At 50.5% G+C, this 17,063-nt stretch overlaps 10 protein-coding genes across 10 annotated transcripts; 1 reads left to right on the plus strand and 9 right to left on the minus strand.

Annotated features, from left to right (window-relative positions):
- Positions 1 to 417: 417 nt before the first annotated feature.
- Positions 418 to 1,331, minus strand: M436DRAFT_54928 (adenine phosphoribosyltransferase; the record flags this gene model as incomplete). The annotated part of the gene is made up of 2 exons (XM_013568636.1): positions 418 to 668; positions 725 to 1,331. 2 exons carry the CDS (start codon positions 1,329 to 1,331, stop codon positions 418 to 420), a joined length of 858 nt encoding a protein of 285 aa, XP_013424090.1.
- A 1,689-nt stretch (positions 1,332 to 3,020) lies between these two features.
- M436DRAFT_55024 (uncharacterized protein) lies at positions 3,021 to 4,070 on the minus strand (the record flags this gene model as incomplete). Its single annotated transcript, XM_013568659.1, has 1 exon — positions 3,021 to 4,070. One exon carries the CDS (start codon positions 4,068 to 4,070, stop codon positions 3,021 to 3,023), a length of 1,050 nt encoding a protein of 349 aa, XP_013424113.1.
- Positions 4,071 to 4,244: 174 nt separating this feature from the next.
- Positions 4,245 to 5,168, minus strand: M436DRAFT_27873 (uncharacterized protein; the record flags this gene model as incomplete). The annotated part of the gene is made up of 3 exons (XM_013568573.1): positions 4,245 to 4,543; positions 4,592 to 4,729; positions 4,787 to 5,168. Coding segments are annotated over 3 exons (819 nt in total), but the record flags the coding sequence as incomplete, so codon positions are not given.
- A 1,833-nt stretch (positions 5,169 to 7,001) lies between these two features.
- On the minus strand, positions 7,002 to 7,981 carry M436DRAFT_54849 (Aldo/keto reductase; the record flags this gene model as incomplete). Its single annotated transcript, XM_013568618.1, has 3 exons — positions 7,002 to 7,154; positions 7,215 to 7,328; positions 7,382 to 7,981. The coding sequence occupies 3 exons, from the start codon at positions 7,979 to 7,981 to the stop codon at positions 7,002 to 7,004; spliced, it is 867 nt and encodes a 288-aa protein (XP_013424072.1).
- Positions 7,982 to 8,706: 725 nt separating this feature from the next.
- On the minus strand, positions 8,707 to 9,318 carry M436DRAFT_66818 (uncharacterized protein; the record flags this gene model as incomplete). The annotated part of the gene is made up of 1 exon (XM_013568685.1): positions 8,707 to 9,318. The coding sequence occupies one exon, from the start codon at positions 9,316 to 9,318 to the stop codon at positions 8,707 to 8,709; it is 612 nt and encodes a 203-aa protein (XP_013424139.1).
- Positions 9,319 to 9,570: 252 nt separating this feature from the next.
- Positions 9,571 to 10,371, plus strand: M436DRAFT_54958 (uncharacterized protein; the record flags this gene model as incomplete). Its single annotated transcript, XM_013568643.1, has 2 exons — positions 9,571 to 9,975; positions 10,120 to 10,371. 2 exons carry the CDS (start codon positions 9,571 to 9,573, stop codon positions 10,369 to 10,371), a joined length of 657 nt encoding a protein of 218 aa, XP_013424097.1.
- Positions 10,372 to 11,576: 1,205 nt separating this feature from the next.
- M436DRAFT_66820 (uncharacterized protein) lies at positions 11,577 to 12,469 on the minus strand (the record flags this gene model as incomplete). Its single annotated transcript, XM_013568686.1, has 2 exons — positions 11,577 to 12,315; positions 12,363 to 12,469. The coding sequence occupies 2 exons, from the start codon at positions 12,467 to 12,469 to the stop codon at positions 11,577 to 11,579; spliced, it is 846 nt and encodes a 281-aa protein (XP_013424140.1).
- Positions 12,470 to 13,284: 815 nt separating this feature from the next.
- Positions 13,285 to 14,456, minus strand: M436DRAFT_75725 (uncharacterized protein; the record flags this gene model as incomplete). Its single annotated transcript, XM_013568753.1, has 3 exons — positions 13,285 to 13,956; positions 14,009 to 14,304; positions 14,360 to 14,456. The coding sequence occupies 3 exons, from the start codon at positions 14,454 to 14,456 to the stop codon at positions 13,285 to 13,287; spliced, it is 1,065 nt and encodes a 354-aa protein (XP_013424207.1).
- A 502-nt stretch (positions 14,457 to 14,958) lies between these two features.
- M436DRAFT_33062 (uncharacterized protein) lies at positions 14,959 to 15,765 on the minus strand (the record flags this gene model as incomplete). Its single annotated transcript, XM_013568576.1, has 3 exons — positions 14,959 to 15,024; positions 15,076 to 15,203; positions 15,345 to 15,765. Coding segments are annotated over 3 exons (615 nt in total), but the record flags the coding sequence as incomplete, so codon positions are not given.
- A 483-nt stretch (positions 15,766 to 16,248) lies between these two features.
- On the minus strand, positions 16,249 to 16,893 carry M436DRAFT_85020 (uncharacterized protein; the record flags this gene model as incomplete). Its single annotated transcript, XM_013568754.1, has 1 exon — positions 16,249 to 16,893. The coding sequence occupies one exon, from the start codon at positions 16,891 to 16,893 to the stop codon at positions 16,249 to 16,251; it is 645 nt and encodes a 214-aa protein (XP_013424208.1).
- Positions 16,894 to 17,063: the final 170 nt, after the last annotated feature.

Consider the following 17,063-nt stretch of genomic DNA (forward strand, 5'->3'; position numbering starts at 1 on the left):
TGATGCAAGAGAAAGAGGAACTGATTTGGAGGATTGCAAGAGAGGACGACGTAGAAGGAGCATGGCGTTAAGAAGTCGTGGCATCGGTCTGTATGTACGGTTTTGGGTCTGAGCTCCGCTGCTGACGAGGGGTCTTTGGTGGGGCAATCTGCCCGATCTCGGGATAGAAGCTCGCGGTATCATATTAATCGTTGCAGGTCACTAAACAGCAATCGATATCCGATGCATTTCAGAAGGAGGAACAAAGCGTGCTTGTGCGAGGTGAATTGATCATATGACTCCAACATATGTGGGTATCGAGAATCTCTTTACAATGCGCGGCCTAGCCAGTCCGGCAGCATTTTACCTACCTAAAAATCCAGACGCGAAGATGGAACAAAATACGAACATTCATTTTATGACTCCTTCTCTCTTCCTCTAGGGCTGCTTGCTGGCGGCAGCACCACCGGCGTCTTGTACGCTCTTGACGTCCTCGGCAGACTCCTTGGTCTGTCCAAGGGGCATCTCCTTCTCGCGGCTCTCAGCGTCCTGGCCGCTGAGCAGAGTAACGACAGGGGCATCGAGCTTGTCTCTTCCGTGCAAGAACTCGAGCTCCATAAGGAAGAGGTAGCCCATGATCTCACCACCGATCTTCTTGACGAGGTTTCCACCAGCGACTGCGGAGCCACCTAAGAGTGTGTTAGTCTGAGCACAAAGCATGCAGGAAATATCTGGAAGGACGTACCAGTGGCCATGATGTCGTCGACGACAAGAACAGTCTGACCCTTGGCGATGGCGTCGCTTTGAATCTGGAAGAAATCGGTGCCGTACTCCTTCTCGTAACCCTCGGTCTCGAGCTTGCCGGGAAGCTTGCCCTGCTTTCTGACGGGGACGAAACCAGCATCAAGGCGGAGAGCGAGCGAAGGACCGAACAGGAAACCGCGCGACTCGAGACCAACAATGACGTCGGGGACTTTGTCGAACTTTGCGCGAACCTCGAGCTCGAGAGCCTTGATGAGGTCTGAGTGGAGCTTTGGCGAGGAGAAGATGGGCATAATGTCCTCGAAGAGAATGCCCTTGGAGGGGAAGTCGGGGTATTGTCGCAGAGCATTTCTCAGTCTTAGTTTAAGATCGGCGAGTTCGGCGGGACCGGAGGAAGAGGAGGAGGACTGGACTCCTTTGGCGCCATGAGGGTTCAGCTTGGGGTGAGGTGCGGTAGTGGTAGGGTCGGGCTTGGTCGAGGGAGGGTGCGAGGCAGTGGATGCGCGGTCGACGTTCTGCTCGCTGGGGCCCTGGTTCTCGGGGTGGCCGTGAGGCGGGTGTGAATCGTGGGAGACGGGCTTTCCTGACATGGTGGGCGAGCGGGGAGAGGTGCAGTTAAAGTAGGACGGGTCTACAGGCGGCGGTGAGTGAGATTGGGAAAAGTCGTGATAGAGCACAGCACAATTGGCCGAGTCGTCATGCACGGATCAAAATTTCACTTCCCGCACCGAGGCTCGTCAAGCCTACCCACTCGTTCCCTACAAGCTACCAGGCACATAAAGGAACCTTGACAGCCACCGCTTCCCCGACGAATGGTTTCTCTGCTGCTTCTGCGATTGCGACTCATTCCAATGCTCGATGATACATCATTCGCATCCATGTAGGAGGTGCCCTCGATAACAAATGCTTCACCACTAGGCGTGGCTTGCAGTAGTATTCGTCCAACCCCTCCATCACCCATGTGAACCGTCACTCCACTCCCACTCGCTCGCGGCAATGCGACACACTTCTTCAACCATCTCTCCCAACAAGTCCAACACACCGGAAACCCTACAAACAATCTACCTAACCGACCAGCCACCACGCACATCGCCTTGTTCCATCATCGACTCATCGTAATCATTCGATTCTCGTCCTCCGTTCCCGTACCTCCTCACTATCTCGAGTCCACTATTTTGGCCTTGCAGATCTTGATTTTCTGCTCAGAATCTGCCATTTCTCACTTCGTTGTTTTGTTTTCGTACATGTACCAATCTGCCGTGCATTCTGCAAACATCCGCAGACCCATGTTATTGCTTTTCAGATGCATGTCTGGTAGCACTCGTGCCTCCCCCGCCATCTGTAGGCTGCAACCCTGGTGGCCGCATATCTCGTATCTCCATCTTCATCCACACGGTACGTGATATCGAGTCTGTGGAAAAAATCGACTGGTCAAGATGCAGTGCGTCTGACACCAATTGCTTCTTCCATCGATTGTGTGATACAGGCAATGCAGTTCCGCTAGGGCTTGTTACTCTGCAAACGCACCAGTGCAAGCTATATCTTTAGAAGCCGGGTAGCATCTCGAATATGGCACACGGTTGACCAGAATACATCAAACATCAAGCCTAGGCTCTACAGGCCGTCCTTCCAGTACAGAAGCAAATTGTATCTGACATGCTTGTGTTGCAAGACAAGGGTATCTGACCAACGACAATGCTTATTCATATCACTGCAACCAGTTTCTAGAGCTCTCACTGCTTGCCAGATGCAGTCACATGTATATGTTCACTCGTGAGAGTTCCCAATCCTTGTCTCTCAGCTGTTGCAAGTCTTCCGCTGGACAAACTACAAAGAGCATCCCGTGGTTGTCGGTCTTATCCAGTTGAAATGCCATCAATGGCCTTACTCAAATCTTAATCTTGGAAATCTACAGGACAGAGCTTCATCGGAGCCTGACGATCGTCTCGCACCTGACTATGCGAGCAGGGTCGTCTTTTGTCCATGGAAAGACCAAATTTATGCTACAAGGGAGATACAGCGCGACACTTCCACGGGGTAGGTCTCATGAATCTATGTTTGTGTGAAGAAGTGTGTAATTATGAATCGTCTAAACTAACCATGGGCATTATGGTATTTACGAAAAGGTCCTAGGACATGCAAAAAAGAAGAGAAAAGCATCATGCCATCGATGCCGCTAGATGCAGATGAGGTGCAATGCTATGGATGCACCAAAAAAAAAAAAGACGCCATGGCTATGCAAAAGACGAAAGAGTAACTGCTAGAGCAGAGGACTATGCTCACTCATCCTTCTTCAGTGTAGCAGCTTGAGAAGAATCAATCCTCTCCTTCGCCGTCAGATCTCCGAATCCGCCATCGAAAACAGGACTGAAGCCGAAATACTCATGCTGTTCCCTGAGCACCAACTTCGGCGCTGGTCCAGAAGACATGGGACTCAGAGGCGCGTCTTCGACCTCCAAGGCTTTGGCTGCAGTCTCGGCCGTGCTTCTGAATTGCCCAGAGGTCATGACGTGGAAGTACATTGATGTGCCTTGAGAGTCCTCGCCGTGGACGGGTGGACACAGGAAAGCAGAGGTTGTGGAGGCGGCGGAGGGTGCCATGCTGGGCCGTCGGCGTACTTCGCCCGCGTTGATGCGCTGGACGGTCTGTACTGATGCTGTGCTGGCTTCGCTGATTTCAACGGAGTGATAGCGAGCGTGTGCTAGAGTCGCACGACGAGAGGTCGGGAAACTGACGCCGTGGTCTTCGGGGATCGAGTCTGGGATGGAGATTACAGTGCCCCGGCGTGAAGATGGGACCTTGCTGGCGGCAGCGAGGGTTTCGGGGTCGCGGCAGCGGATGAGGCTGAAGAAATCGAAGTCGTTACCAGTGGCGTAATTGAGGAATGTTGGTGAGGGTGATGTGAGGAGGCCGCAGATGTTGGGAACGGAGAGGGAGCTGCGCAATGTGCTTGTCGTTGTCATTGTAGCGGGAGAGTCAGTGCCGGATGTTGAGTTTGAGAATCTGCTGTTGGGCAGCTGTATGACGCTTGGGTTTCGAGATAGTGTCTCAGGATCTCTTCCTTTGACCAGATCCAGGAAGCTGAGGTCGACTGCTGATGGTAGGTATGTTGGCGAAGGCGAAGTAAGGACTCCTCCCAGGCAAGGTAGTTCGAGCGATGTTCTCCGGCTTAGAGCTTCTGTGTCTAGAGGCGCCGGTCTATGCTTTCTCTTTGACTTGCGAGGCGAGGTGAAGCCCGGGTACGAGGAAAGTGGTGTTGGAACGTCATTGCTTTCCATCTCCACCCTGAAGATCTTTGGCTGCTCGACCACGACTGGCATATCAGGCATCTCGTAATTGCTGACACTGCAGATCTCAATGCGAGGGAAATTTTGGGTGTTGAATGTGTTGAACTGCTGTTCGGTCTTCTCCTCGAATCTAGGGGACGCCGGGTGGGGAGAATGAGACCTAGGGGACCCGTGGTGGTGCAATGACTTTGCGAGTGCTGCGGAAGTGACCAGTGTTGACTTGGCCTTCTCAAGGAAGGATGAGATAAGAGGCTTCAAGCTGACTAGACAGGCAGCGATGGTACCGACATAGAGCTCGAGTGCTCCCCAGACAAAGTAGCTATTGTTGTAGAGACGATCGCGATCATCAAAGTAATGCCAGAGATGGTAACTCTTGATAGCACCGCAAGTTACAGTCGCAAGCCCCATGCCGAAAGCAAGATATAAGCAAATCTTGGTGCGGATGTTGAGCTGCATTCTCGATATGATCGGAACTGGGATGAAAGCCAGGAAGGCGTCCGTAAGCATGCCGAGAACTATTTCTAATTAGTTTGGAGAGTTTGGATTCAATGGACAGCACTTACTGCTATAGGTCATGCCGAGACCCCGGAAGCTCGCTACAGAGATGCACTTTCCATTTCTGCCTTTCCAGGATGATGAGATGGGAAAACAGCTAAACAGAATGGTGAACCAAGAGGCTGTCGTATAGATAGTCATGAAGCCTGGCTACTGTCAGCGAATCGGGACCTCCGAATATCTCAGACCAGCTCAAGACTTACACATGACCGCAAAAAGTGACCTTCTGAACATCTTGCCATTACTAAGTCTGAGCAAGAAAATAGCAAACGCAATCTTCATGTCATGCAACGCCCACACCATGAGCATTCCATGCGCAAATTGCCATTTGCTGTACGCAACCAGCATCTCCGGAGTGATAACTTGCCAGTGCTTTCCAAGTGCTGAGTGCGATTCTCCGATGAAGCAACCCCAGATCGTCACACCGAAGATCATTGTTAATACCGCGAAGAGATCATCCCAGCCCAGATATCTGATCGTCGTTAACCGTGTGTAGACCCTTAGTAGTACGATGATGACTGCTAGAAAACACCATGTTCCTGTGATGGCAAGTATTGACCAGGCGTTGTTATCTTGTGAGGTCATCTCGTGCATGAGATTTCTGCGAGATAGCGTCGTTGAGTTTAGTGCTGGCATTGTGATGGTTGACCTTAGGTCGTAGTCCCCTTGGGGTGATTAGGTTTGTGAGTGAACCCAACGATGGATCTGGAGGCCAGAGGTTTACTGGCTCTTGAGAGTGAATTTGAGCAATGTGTCAAACGTGGTAACAAGTGTCGAATATCAAAGTCCAAGCTGAGAGATTGTGTGTATTGTACGGCTTGATTCGCTATGGTAACACTTCGTATCGCTGTGCTCCGAACAAAGTTGATCAAGAGTTGAAATCGAAAAAGACCAGAAACTCACCAAGTGGAGAGAGATCAGCAGTACAAGTATGAAAGCAGATTAACGAAGATGTCAACGGTCTTCTTCTATTGTCCCCACCTCACCGTCTGGGCGCTACGATTTTACATCAATTGTTTCAGATGAGCCGGAGCAGGTAGCTGAAGTCTCTAGGCAGAGGTGTGATGTACGTTCGCCTTGGGCCTATGGTGGCGTTCGGTCAGAGTCTCCACGACGGTTGACAAGCCTTTTTCTATCCGTCGCTAGATAGTGAGAGCGAACCGCAATAAGGCGAGATTCTATAAACCGAGGGCACAGATAAGTCATGTTTAGTCTGCCAAATATGCAATCTTCAATGTTGTAATAAAGCAATCACATTCCTCGAGTGTATGACGATGCTATTGTTGGACCGCAACATGTCCGGCTCGTCATCGAAGACTTAAGCAGGATGTGGGGCTTCGAGACGACGGTTTGACTGAGAAGGATATCAGGCAGCTGCGACCGACTCAACCTCCATCCGATGAATGGTATAGCTCAAGTGAGACCCTCGCAAACCTCATAGCAACGAGAATGTCAGTATACGAGAAGTTATATCCTCAATAAGATGATTGCAAGCATTTGCTGGCACCGCCATACAGATCTTGAACAGCAGCAGTGGGTAGAATATCGATAGACAACCGTTATCGCCGTTTCCAACTGCTCTCTCATGGCGTCGATGCTCGACTGGTCATTCGTTCTCGATCTGTACATATTGCCCTGGCTGCCATACCAGAAGCAGACGATCCAAACTGAGACACGTTGGAAAAGGATTGTTTATTGTCAGTGACGGGGACAGATGATGAGGGAAGGAAGATAAGCAGCGAGATGTTGCGAAGAGCGACGTTGCACCCTCGTCGGAATTCCCGGAATCTGGACTGGACCCTGACTTCCTTTCATTGTCTTTGAGACATGTTCATTTCACCCTTTTCCAGCTGCCAGGCACTCGGTGGCCTTCTGGAATGTCTCTGGATCAGCTGGAAGGAAAAGAACGAGATGATAACTGGTGTTTGGCAGCTGAAGGTGGAGTTCGAGGCTTGAGACTGCCGATAGGGGTGAAAGAGTGCCGGAAGAACTCATTTGATCTTGTCTCACCTCGAACATATCTTCAAGATCTAGCGACGTGCTTATGGGTGGTCACTGAGCATACTTGAATCCGACCCTTGCGGAATTCACCTTGCTCGTTGTAGGACTGGCACTAATTCCCGATGCGATCTCAAAGCAGCCAGAGTGTAGAACAAGAAAGTGGTATTTGAAGCATGAGGTTTGCGGGTAATCGGCTTGTCGACTTCCGAGTGCCATATATCAGTCCCTCATAAAGCTTCATCCTGCTTGCCAGCACTGGTATACCGTTACTGCTGACGTGGCATTGCAAACGTGAAGACTTTGGAACAGGGTCGTGTCGAAAGCATGTAAGTTGCTCAACATATAGTTCCTAAGGCAGTCCCTCGAAGGCTCTCATATACCCATACATCCATGAATTTGGAAAGACGATTATCCGGGCTAATCTCTACTGACAGTAGGATCCCACGCGCAAGGCTCATACTTTCCGGTGTTCAACGACTTCATATCCTCTTCGTCAAGTTCGAAGTCATACAAAGCTTTGTTCTCTTCGATACGAGCAGGTGTAACCGATTTCGGCAGTATAACAAAGTTCTGTCAATGTCTCATTAGCCAGACTGCCGTATGCAAATAACAGTTTTGGGAGATCCATACCTTTTGCAGACCCCAGCGGAGGAGGATTTGGGATGTCGTCTTGTTGTGTTTCTTTGCCAGAGGTGTAAGAAGTGGATCATCAATCTTTGTTGCGCGGACTAGAGGACAGTATGCCTGGGAATATCAGTCAGCCATGTCGCCAAACCTGCGATGGTGAAGAAGCATACCTCTAAAACAACACCTCTCTTTTCACACCACTCCACAATATCATCTCTAGCCAACCAAGGATGCAATTCCACCTGGTTGACACTCAACACACCACCCTTACCTTTACCCTTCTTCTCTTCCTCTGATTTGATCCACTCCTCAAGTTCCTCAAGATGGTGCACGCCATAATTGCTCACACCGATACTTCTCACCTTCCCCTCCTCCACAGCTTCAACCAAAGCTTTCCAAGCACCCAATCTATTCTCCTTACCACCGTAAGGTGCATGCAAAAGGTACAGATCGATGTACTCCAGACCCGTAAATTTCAGCGATTCATCGACTACAGCTTTCGCAGCTTCGTAGTTGATGGCTTTGGGAGGTACTTTGGAGGTAAAGAATAGCTCGGAGCGAGGCAGATCAGTGCTGAGCAGACCAGCCGCTGTGGGTGCCTCGTTGCGGTATGCAGCTGCTGAGTCGGCATGGCGATAGCCGCTTTTGACAGCGTGAGCAGTGACTGATTCAGCAACGTCCATGGGTGTTTGGTAGACTCCGAAACCCAGCAGCGGAATCTCGTAGCCTGAGTTCATGCGAACGGTGGAGTTGATGCTTAGCTTTGCCATGGTGGATTGTGATGACGTGAAAGTTCTTGATAGGTTGGTAAAGTGGTTCAAGACTTGTGTAACTCTGCTGCTTGCGCTTGTGAACATGATCTGACTTTGACGGTGTTGTAAAGTCGTTGTGATGGTAGCCGAAGATACGAGAGTCTATAGATTGCTATGTACGTCATGGGAGTGGGGGTATGTTGTCTACGGTTCAAGACGGCAACATTGAACTTCAATGTCGCTCTAGTATTGCAGATAACGACATGCAAGGGAATTGACGTAAAACGCTCCATAGACAGGGGACAAGAGATTTTCAATGGTCTGCTCTGTAGGATGAAGAGAATATGATTCGGCGACCGCTCGAATATGGAAGGGTGGAATTTTGGTAATTCGTTGTCTCGTTATCTAGCTGAATTCATCCGTTCAGTTGTTACCAAACGATTGTAACAATGATTCGCAGTGTGACATCGACTATACACAGTGTAGTGAGCTTTATTGACGCCAGTCGGTCACAATGATCTGCCTGCGATCTCATGACCGCGACAGCTATGCTGTGATGACGACGATCTATTCTAGAGGCAATGGCTGGTGTCGAGCAGCTGTCACGCTGAGGATAGATGTTCCTCTCGGCTGAGGTAGTGCCGATCAAGCTAAGCAGCTCTGCCGGATAGCGATTGGGGAGCTCTGTGGGAGGCGAGCTTGACGAGGTATTGATTTGTGATGTAGGACCAAACACCAAGACTTCAAGCAGCCCAAGTGAACTTGTCAGCCTTGGGAGTGAGAAGTTGGTCATCGGGCACTAAGTCGTTCAGGCCGTAGACGTCCTCGAACTTGGGCAACTCGACGTTCCAGCCATCGGCATCAGGCGCAGCATCGTCTTCCAGACCCAAGCCTTCGTCGATATCATCGCTTACAGGTCTAGAGACGGTCCTCTGCCCCTTAAAGCGGAAAGCCACGATAGCATTGTCCTTCAAGCCAGCGCCCAAGGGGCTGTCCTTGTGGCCTGCACCATTTGCCTTTGCTTTCCCCTTTCCTTTAGCTCTTGCTGGGACACTGTCACCTCCGAATAGATCGGCATCAAAGTCGTCAATCTGAGCATGGGGTTCAATGCTCTGCCAACCTGAAGTGCCAGGATTTGAGAGGTCGCGCGGTTTGGCGAGTTCGATGTCGTCCGCCGAGTGGGGCAGAGTTGCGCCGTTCAGTTGGCCAGAGGGGTTTCCGGTTTTGAGAGCGTGTAGGAGTTCGAGTTTGATGCTTGCGAGTGTTTGGAGTTGGTAGACGTAGAGGACGACGGTTGTGCGGGCATTCTTGAACTTGATGGTCCAGACATCGGGCGTGGGATCGTAGACAGGCATGATTGGGATCGTGCAAGTTATGACAAGTAGATTTGGCTATTAGGAGCAGGGTCTTCCGGCAAGACCGAACGAGTGGCGACGTGTCCGAGTGTGTTGAATGAAAGCAGGAAGGAGTGAAAGAGCAACAAGAGGAAGGCGCATTGGAGAGCTCGCGTTTGGACAGGATGGGCAGGTTTAGGCGAGTCTCCAATCCACCTCCGAGAGCTGCTTGCTCTTCTTCTTGCACATAGCTTATAGCACATGTCAGCAATCATGTCGGCGGAAAAGGAGGCTGCTCTCAACACGGCCGTCCCGACTCCCACCATCATCGACGAGCCCACGACAGCAGCAGCCCCAGCCTCAACTCGCCTACCGCCCAATGATCGTCTAAGCATAGCCTTCAACTACCGCCTTCCGCTCACCACACTCCTCGCATCCTTCGCCGGCTTTGGTCTGGGTCTCACTCATGGCGGCCAACTATCTGGTCTCCGCTTTCGCGCCGAAAACGCTCATCGTTTGCCCACCTCACAAGTAGGCTGGTACCTCTACCACAAGTCAAAGAATTACAACATCATGCTTGGTGGTATCAAGGAGGGTTTCCGCATGGGTGCTCGTCTGTCGTTCTGGACCGCCATCTTTTTCGTCTTTGAGGAGGCCGTTGACAGATTCAGAGGTGCTGTCTTGAGAAACTTGGTTGGCTTCAAGGAAAGAAGAAGAGAAGAGAGACAAAAGAGACTGCCAGGCCATCACATCTACGAGACTCCAGCCGAACAAGCTCTTGGGCTGGAGCACTTGCACAACGAACGCGGTGTTTGGGTACAGAGAGATTTCATGAGCTCCGTCATTGCTGCTATGGGCACTGCTGGCGGCTTCAGCGCCTGGAACCGTTTCCCTATCCAGACTGCCGCGAGGACTGCCACTATTGGTTTGAAGTTTGGTCTTGCCTTTGGTCTCTTGCAGGATGCTCTCAGCGTCGCTAGGGGTCGCCGCGTCGGCTATGTCGACTTCGTCCGACGACGCTTTTTGGGTGCCAGAGAAGAATCGCAACAGAAGGTCTTGGCCTCGCCCATTTGAACAATTCGCAATCCTCAAGACACGCAATACGACATCCTAGAACTACCTCGAAATAGAGTTCAGGCGAAGTCTCCGAGTACTCCGGAGTCCATGGACTACGAGATAGCATCGCACGACAATCGTCTGATCGCCAGAGACTAAATATTGGACGCGGCCAATGAAGCTCTGCACATTTTGTTGGGAGACACAGAGCTTGGTACTGATCCTCGGCCTCTGCCACGAACACGGCGCAGATGCTCCTTCTTCAACACTTGCCTCGCACACCAGGAGCTGCACGTGCCTGAACTCGGATACTACGCAGACCAATTCTTCCTCCCTGCAAATCTTGAACGATGAGGAGAGCACACCTGCTGATCGCTTATCTTGACGTGAGGATGGGTAGTGATCATAATTCAGGAAATGCCACATACACTCACGAGCAACAGACCATCCTCTTTTCCTCTTTTTGGAATATCCTTCAACGAGTTCATGGCACATGCAGATTGCCATCAGGTCACAACACATGTGCCGTGTTCTCGGAGCACACGCATCGCCTCGCAAGATCAGGTAGAATGATACTTGGACATCCAATCAGCACAGCTGGCCTGTCTATATTTCAAAATCAAAAGTCATCATCACATTCTTCTCTTGTCCTGCGTTTTTTGAAGTCAATGTTCTATCCTCGACAGTCTGATCATCGTCGAGTAACGGAAAGCAAAACATGAGATGGTACATCCATGATATCGTTGACAGATCAGTTTGTCCGATGCCACATTTAGTCTGTCTGATATCGAGAGTCTATCAGTATATGCTCCTGTCTCCCTACCCGCTATATGTTCTACAAGGTGTACGCACAGCGATTTTAAACGTACGAAGTAAACATGTTACGGCTTCCAAAACTAGTTGCACATCACATTTGATGATTGGAAAGTAGACGTGTATCATAAAGGTGGAGAGCAAAGTGGTATAACTGGTTGGCTCAAGACTATTTGCATATGCATGTTCATGACCATCGTTCTGATCTTTTCTTCTCCTGTCTGATCAAAAATTAATGTCCCGTCGGCAGGCGTCCGTATCCGCTACTAGATAAAAGAATATCATAAGGTCGTAAAGTCGTGAAATCATCCGCATATTCGTGTGTTCGGGACCGCATCTCGTCTGTCTGAGACCGAATACCTGTCCATGATGTTGTGTAAGCTGACTGTTAATCTCGTGTGAGTATCAGTTCAGTCATCCTCTCCATCCACGAACAAAGGTGAGCCCTCGCTCCCTCTTGCCTCCAATCGAGCTCGGACTGCAGCCGCTCTCTTCTCTTCTTTCTTCTCCATGTGATAGATCACGACTTTCAAAAATCTCTTTGGTCTCTGGCAGGGGTTTTCAGCTGCGTTGTTCTTGGACAGCTCGTCCATGAGGTCGAACTGAAAGTCTTGTGGCAGAGCTTCGAACCTTGACCTTTGTTTGTCGATACGTTCGTCTTTGCCGGATATTGGATTGGCCAGGCTATTGCGGCGTTGATAGGCTACCACAGCAGCAAGGAAGTTGCGTAGAGCATCACTCGATCTTTTTGTCTCCTCGTAGACTTTTGTGATGTGCGTTCTGCGGACAACGAGATTGATGCCGGCAGTACTGCCGACCTTGCAGGCTTCGTAGAGGAGCAGATCGCAGAGTAAGTATGCCCGTAGTGCGCGAGCTGTAAGGTAGCATGTGATCAGATCATCCAGGATGTCGCCTCCATCGTCATTAATTGCAACCAGGGCCGGCTTCTCGTGGTCCATCGCCCAGTTAGCGTAGACCTGGACACCCCGAATGGCTAGAGAATCCAGCACTGCGTAGGTACGGTTGTTCTGCACGATATGTTCCCAGCGTTGTGAGAATGTTTTTGAGCTGATCTCCAAGATCTGCGGGAACACGTGGCACTTTTCGCCCCTACAGACAAGTACTGTCGGAGCATCTCTCTTGGCTGACCTGGTTCCGGTTAGCAAGATTAACTCGATGCTGAACTCCAGACTTACTCAGGCTTGTCGTGGAAGAAGTCGTAACTTAAGCGAGCCTTCTTGCTGTTCTTCTTCTCATCCTTCTCGTCTTCTTCCGCCTCAGACTTTCTCTTTCCCTTTGCCATCACTTGTATCTTTCAAAATGGTATGGTGATGGCAGACGTGGATATGAGGTACGAAATTTGAGATCGGAAGTGCGAGATGGTATGAAGTCGACGGCGTGAGAGATCGTGAATGTCTGTACAGGTGTGCGAGATCGTGGGTGTGTATATGTGTGAAATTTGAGATGGCAGACGGTAGATGAGAAATCGTGTAATGGCAATGATATGCGGTTTAGTGCATGTCGGAGGGAGGATGTGAAGATTGAGACGGGATCGGACTGAAGAGTATGTAGTGGCGCGTGAGGAGGCTCAGTGAGTCGGATAGTGGTGTGAAATAGATAGTATTGTGAGGGGAGTAGGTGAAGATTGTACTGAGAGTCATGGAGAGACTCGTTTGTTGGGTGGGAGGCGGGAGCGTGACAGAAGATTGAATGGTGACAAACGAGATAGAAAAGAGCGACTCAAGAAGCTTGATTGGAGGAAGTCACTACGTCGAAGGTCAGGAACGGAATCAATGTTGACGCTGAAGTCAAGATGTTCCAGAGCGGATGGTATGAATCAACATTGGCTGTAGGAAAGGTAGCAAGCAGGCTGCAACGCTCTTCGATCACACAAGTACGGCATGTATATCACAGAGATGGCTCCTAGATTGTCGAATCAATCAGGACTTCCTGCCTTGCCGGGACACTTGGTTGATTGGTATAGTTGGCGACCAGTTCAATTGGTGGCTGATATCATTTTGATCATGGATAATCCCGAGTTTTGAGATCCTACTATGTGTACACGGCTCTTGAGATCTGGTTTGCGTGTGATAAGCTTACACTTTTACATTGCAGTACTTAGCTATGGTGGTCGTCTCGCCACTCGACACCATCGCTGACACCAGCTTCTTGTGCCGTGTTGTCTTCCCTGGCCTTGAGAGATGCTCGATCTACTTCCGACACGGCAGGGCTCACCACGACTGCATCCTCCCCGTAGTCGTAGTCGTCCTCGAAAGCGTCCGGATCAGCTAGACGGGTGTGTTCGGCTTCGTGTGTCCCATCGTCTGCAGATACCGAGATGCCTCTCGGACCCCAATTACGACTGTTGCCAGTGGGACGGATGATACCCTCTTCTTGACCAGCCAGACCAGCATCATCGTCATCATCGTGCTCGGTGTTGCCTTTGTGTCCAATGATCCTGCTGATCAGCCAGCCTCTGCTGATATCCTCGCCATCCACCACCCCACCGTATCGCAGCTTGACGCGCTGTCTCGTCCAGTATACCCAAGCAAAGTCGAAGTAGAACAGAGTCTGTATCACACCAAACGTGAAGCTGATGGGGAAAATATTCTGGTGTCGTTCTTCGGTGAAGCTGCGAAGAATCCAATTGAGGATATAAAAGGCACGGTAGGAGCCGAGGGTAACGAGATAGAAACTGTCGATAACGGTGGGGACTGAGGTTTGGCGTAGAAGAAGCAATTGCGGCAGAATGCACAGCGATTCGAGGATGAGCGTAAAGGTGTAAGGGATCTGTTGCCTGTTAACATTGCCTCGATGATACATGATATTTAGCGGAACTAACGTCAAACAGGTTTCTCCATCTGAAAGCGTCCTTGCCCACAAAGATGGCAGCCACGATGGGTGCGCCTACGACGGATCCTAGCACGCTCCAAATCCCAAGCTTCCAGGCCTTCTCGCGTTCTCTTGTTCGGGCATAGACTCTTGTCATAAGAAAGACGATGTACAGCGACGAGGAGATATAGAAGACCTTGAGACTGAAGTTCCAGAAGCCGAGGAAGTCGTGTAGATTGCTGAAGAGGTCCAAGTATCGAACAATGAAGACGACACAATATAGCGCTTGCGTGATGAGAGACACGCCTGGACAATAACAATCAGAGGCACTCTCTAGCAAGGGTGAGAAGACGGGACTTACCCTCAGCACTCTTATTCGTGTGGATAGACCATATCAGGATGCACTTGCTGACGGTATGGCTGACGTCGCCGAGGACTCTGAATGGGTTCAGAAGCATGTTTGAGACTGTGAGGCAGTGATGGTCATGAAGACATCTGTTCGTCACCTTGTGCAGTATCGCTGGCTGCGAAAGTGTCTGCCTAGGTATTGACTGTGTCTTGATGATGCATGCGTGGCCGAGGGGGCCAAAGTCTGGGGCAGCTCCATCGCCTCGCCTAAACTTGCCCTCCGGCTATCGTATATCAAATGCAACCATGTGGTCACGAGAGCTGTTCCATCGCCGAATGGTCGATTTAAGAAGTTTCTTGAATTTGTGATACACAAAAACTATTTTGGATATAGATTGCCAATGACCAAGCCCTCAAAACAGAATAGCCATGTCAAAGACAGAAGTTCCAACGTCGAAGACTTGTAGAGCTGGAGTGATTCAAGGCTTAGCGGTAGCTGTAGGGATATGTTGTACCCGTTCTGTATTTGCAGCCAATACCATGTCTAAGGTGAGCATAGTCAGTATATCTCCCAACTCGTCGTAGCAGCTGGTGGACTTACGCTTTCTCTTTATACCTCAGCATGTCTTCCCATGTTGCCAGGCACTGCCAGCAGAATTTCTGTTTACACCTCGTCATCTGCGCGCATTCGCCATTAGCTGCTATTAGAAGATTGAGCGTGGTGCTTACTGTGCACTTCATCTGATCGCATCCATAAGTCTTCTCAATCAAGGTCTGGCAAGCTGGACATTTCTTCCAGACTGGCTCACGCTCAAGCGAGGCTTTGCATCCACGCTTTGGGCACTTTCCAGGGATCTCTTCACCTTCTGGGATCCTGTTCCTACACCTGGAGTCCGGGCATTCTCTCAGTCTAATTCTGATCTGCTGCTCGTCCATAAACTTTGCGGTTGCCCGTTCCTCTTGCTCGCGAAGTTGCTTATCGGCCTGTGTCTCGATACGTGCATCATATTGCCGGCAGCTTTGACCTCGGTGCCATTCCGTCTTGTGCTTCAGACACTGCTCGAAGTCGCATGCGTAGCATTGCATATAACCTAGATGACCGCCAATGTGTTCCTGACCCGCAGTGCAGCCAGGCCGTAAACACCAGTGGAAGTTCTGCAAGCCATTGACAACAGTTAGTGCGGCAAATCGATCATACTTAGCAAAGGTCTCAAAGTTGCAGGCGCGGCGGACATCTTCATGGCTTAGAAGGGTGGTACACCGTGGACAATCGATCACTGCTTGTGCGTTTGTATCTACCTTTGTCGCGACCCACTTTTGTAGACAGGAAAAGCAGACATTTGCAGCATGCGCGCAATCGCTCGAGGGAGGCATGGCTGGAAATTCCAGCGGGTGTAGGGATTCACAGCATACCGTACAGTCTCTGGATGGCACTTGCAGCTCTGCGGCATATCTACAATCTTCTTCTTGTTGTAACGAAACGGCCATAGCATAGTCGAGTGCTGCTTGTGTGACGAGGCCATCTCCTTTTACTGGATGCAGGTCTTTGGGGGTATGCAAAGCCACCAGATCCTCCCCAAGGGACCCTGCCGTGGTTTCGTGCAAGGGCTGACTAGACAGAGGAAATAGCCTGCCAGTCGGATTTCCAGAATCGTGATCAGTCAAGGCAAAAGTGAATTGAATCTTAGGAGCCGTGTCGCTGTGATCTTGCCCTTGAAATTCTTGTTAGTCGGATCGGTCTGCTATCGCCAACTTTGCCGTCATCCTTGGACGATCGTGTGTAACATCAGCGGAAGATGCTATGTTATCGACGACTCCACCTCTGAATAGGACAATTGGTCTGACTGTTATTTTTGTGCTACTGAAAGATCAGTCTCGATGTATGCCACCCACAGGGTATTTTTACCTCAATGTCGGCACTGGTGGAGCGTCATTGCTTCTCGCTGCAGTACTACTTCCGGCGCTGCTCACGAGTACATGGCTTGGAGTAAGGGGTGCGTGGAATTGTTTGAAGAAGTCCGCAATCTCGGGACCTTGAGCAGATGACGCATCCTGTGACTGTAGCTGAGGCGTTGTCGGATCGTCCTCGATTGTTTCTCTTGGTGTAATGAGTGCATGTGATTGTTCGACGAAGTTCGCAATACCGGGACGTCGAGCAGATGGCGGGCCCTGGATCTGGACTTGCGGAGTCGTCAGAGTCTCTTCGCCTCTTTCCGATGAACCACTATCCCTTATGGATCCATTGAATGACTCGAGGGGACCAAGCGAGTCTAGTTTGTACTGCGGAGGGTCTACGGGTGGAGGGACCAGTTCTGATTTGGTCTGTGGTTCGATCGGCGATGCATCTCTACCGACGTCCGCACATCGCGCATACTCAGACGGCAATTCGGAGAGCAATCTCGGTTCACGGGTGCTCCTTCGGTGAGGTTGGATCGAGGTGTCCCTTTGTGTGCGGCCGATGTGTATGCGTCTAGTATCAGACCTGACTGTAACAGCAGTAGGGACATCCTTGTGAGGAACTTTCGGTCGAGAGTGACGATGACCCATAGACTGGACTAGGTTTCAAGGTATCACGAGATGGTATTAAGGTGCTTGGTAGATTGCTACAAGGCCTCGGTGAACAATGTGTCGAGGAAGAGTTCAGACACGGCCATGACAGGAGATGTTGAATCTCGCACAAGCCAAGAACACGTCCGGGATAGCAGAGCATTCTTGCT

The sequence above is a fragment of the Aureobasidium namibiae genome, assembly GCF_000721765.1.
Source record: "Aureobasidium namibiae CBS 147.97 unplaced genomic scaffold scaffold_18, whole genome shotgun sequence".
Lineage (NCBI taxonomy): Eukaryota > Fungi > Ascomycota > Dothideomycetes > Dothideales > Saccotheciaceae > Aureobasidium > Aureobasidium namibiae.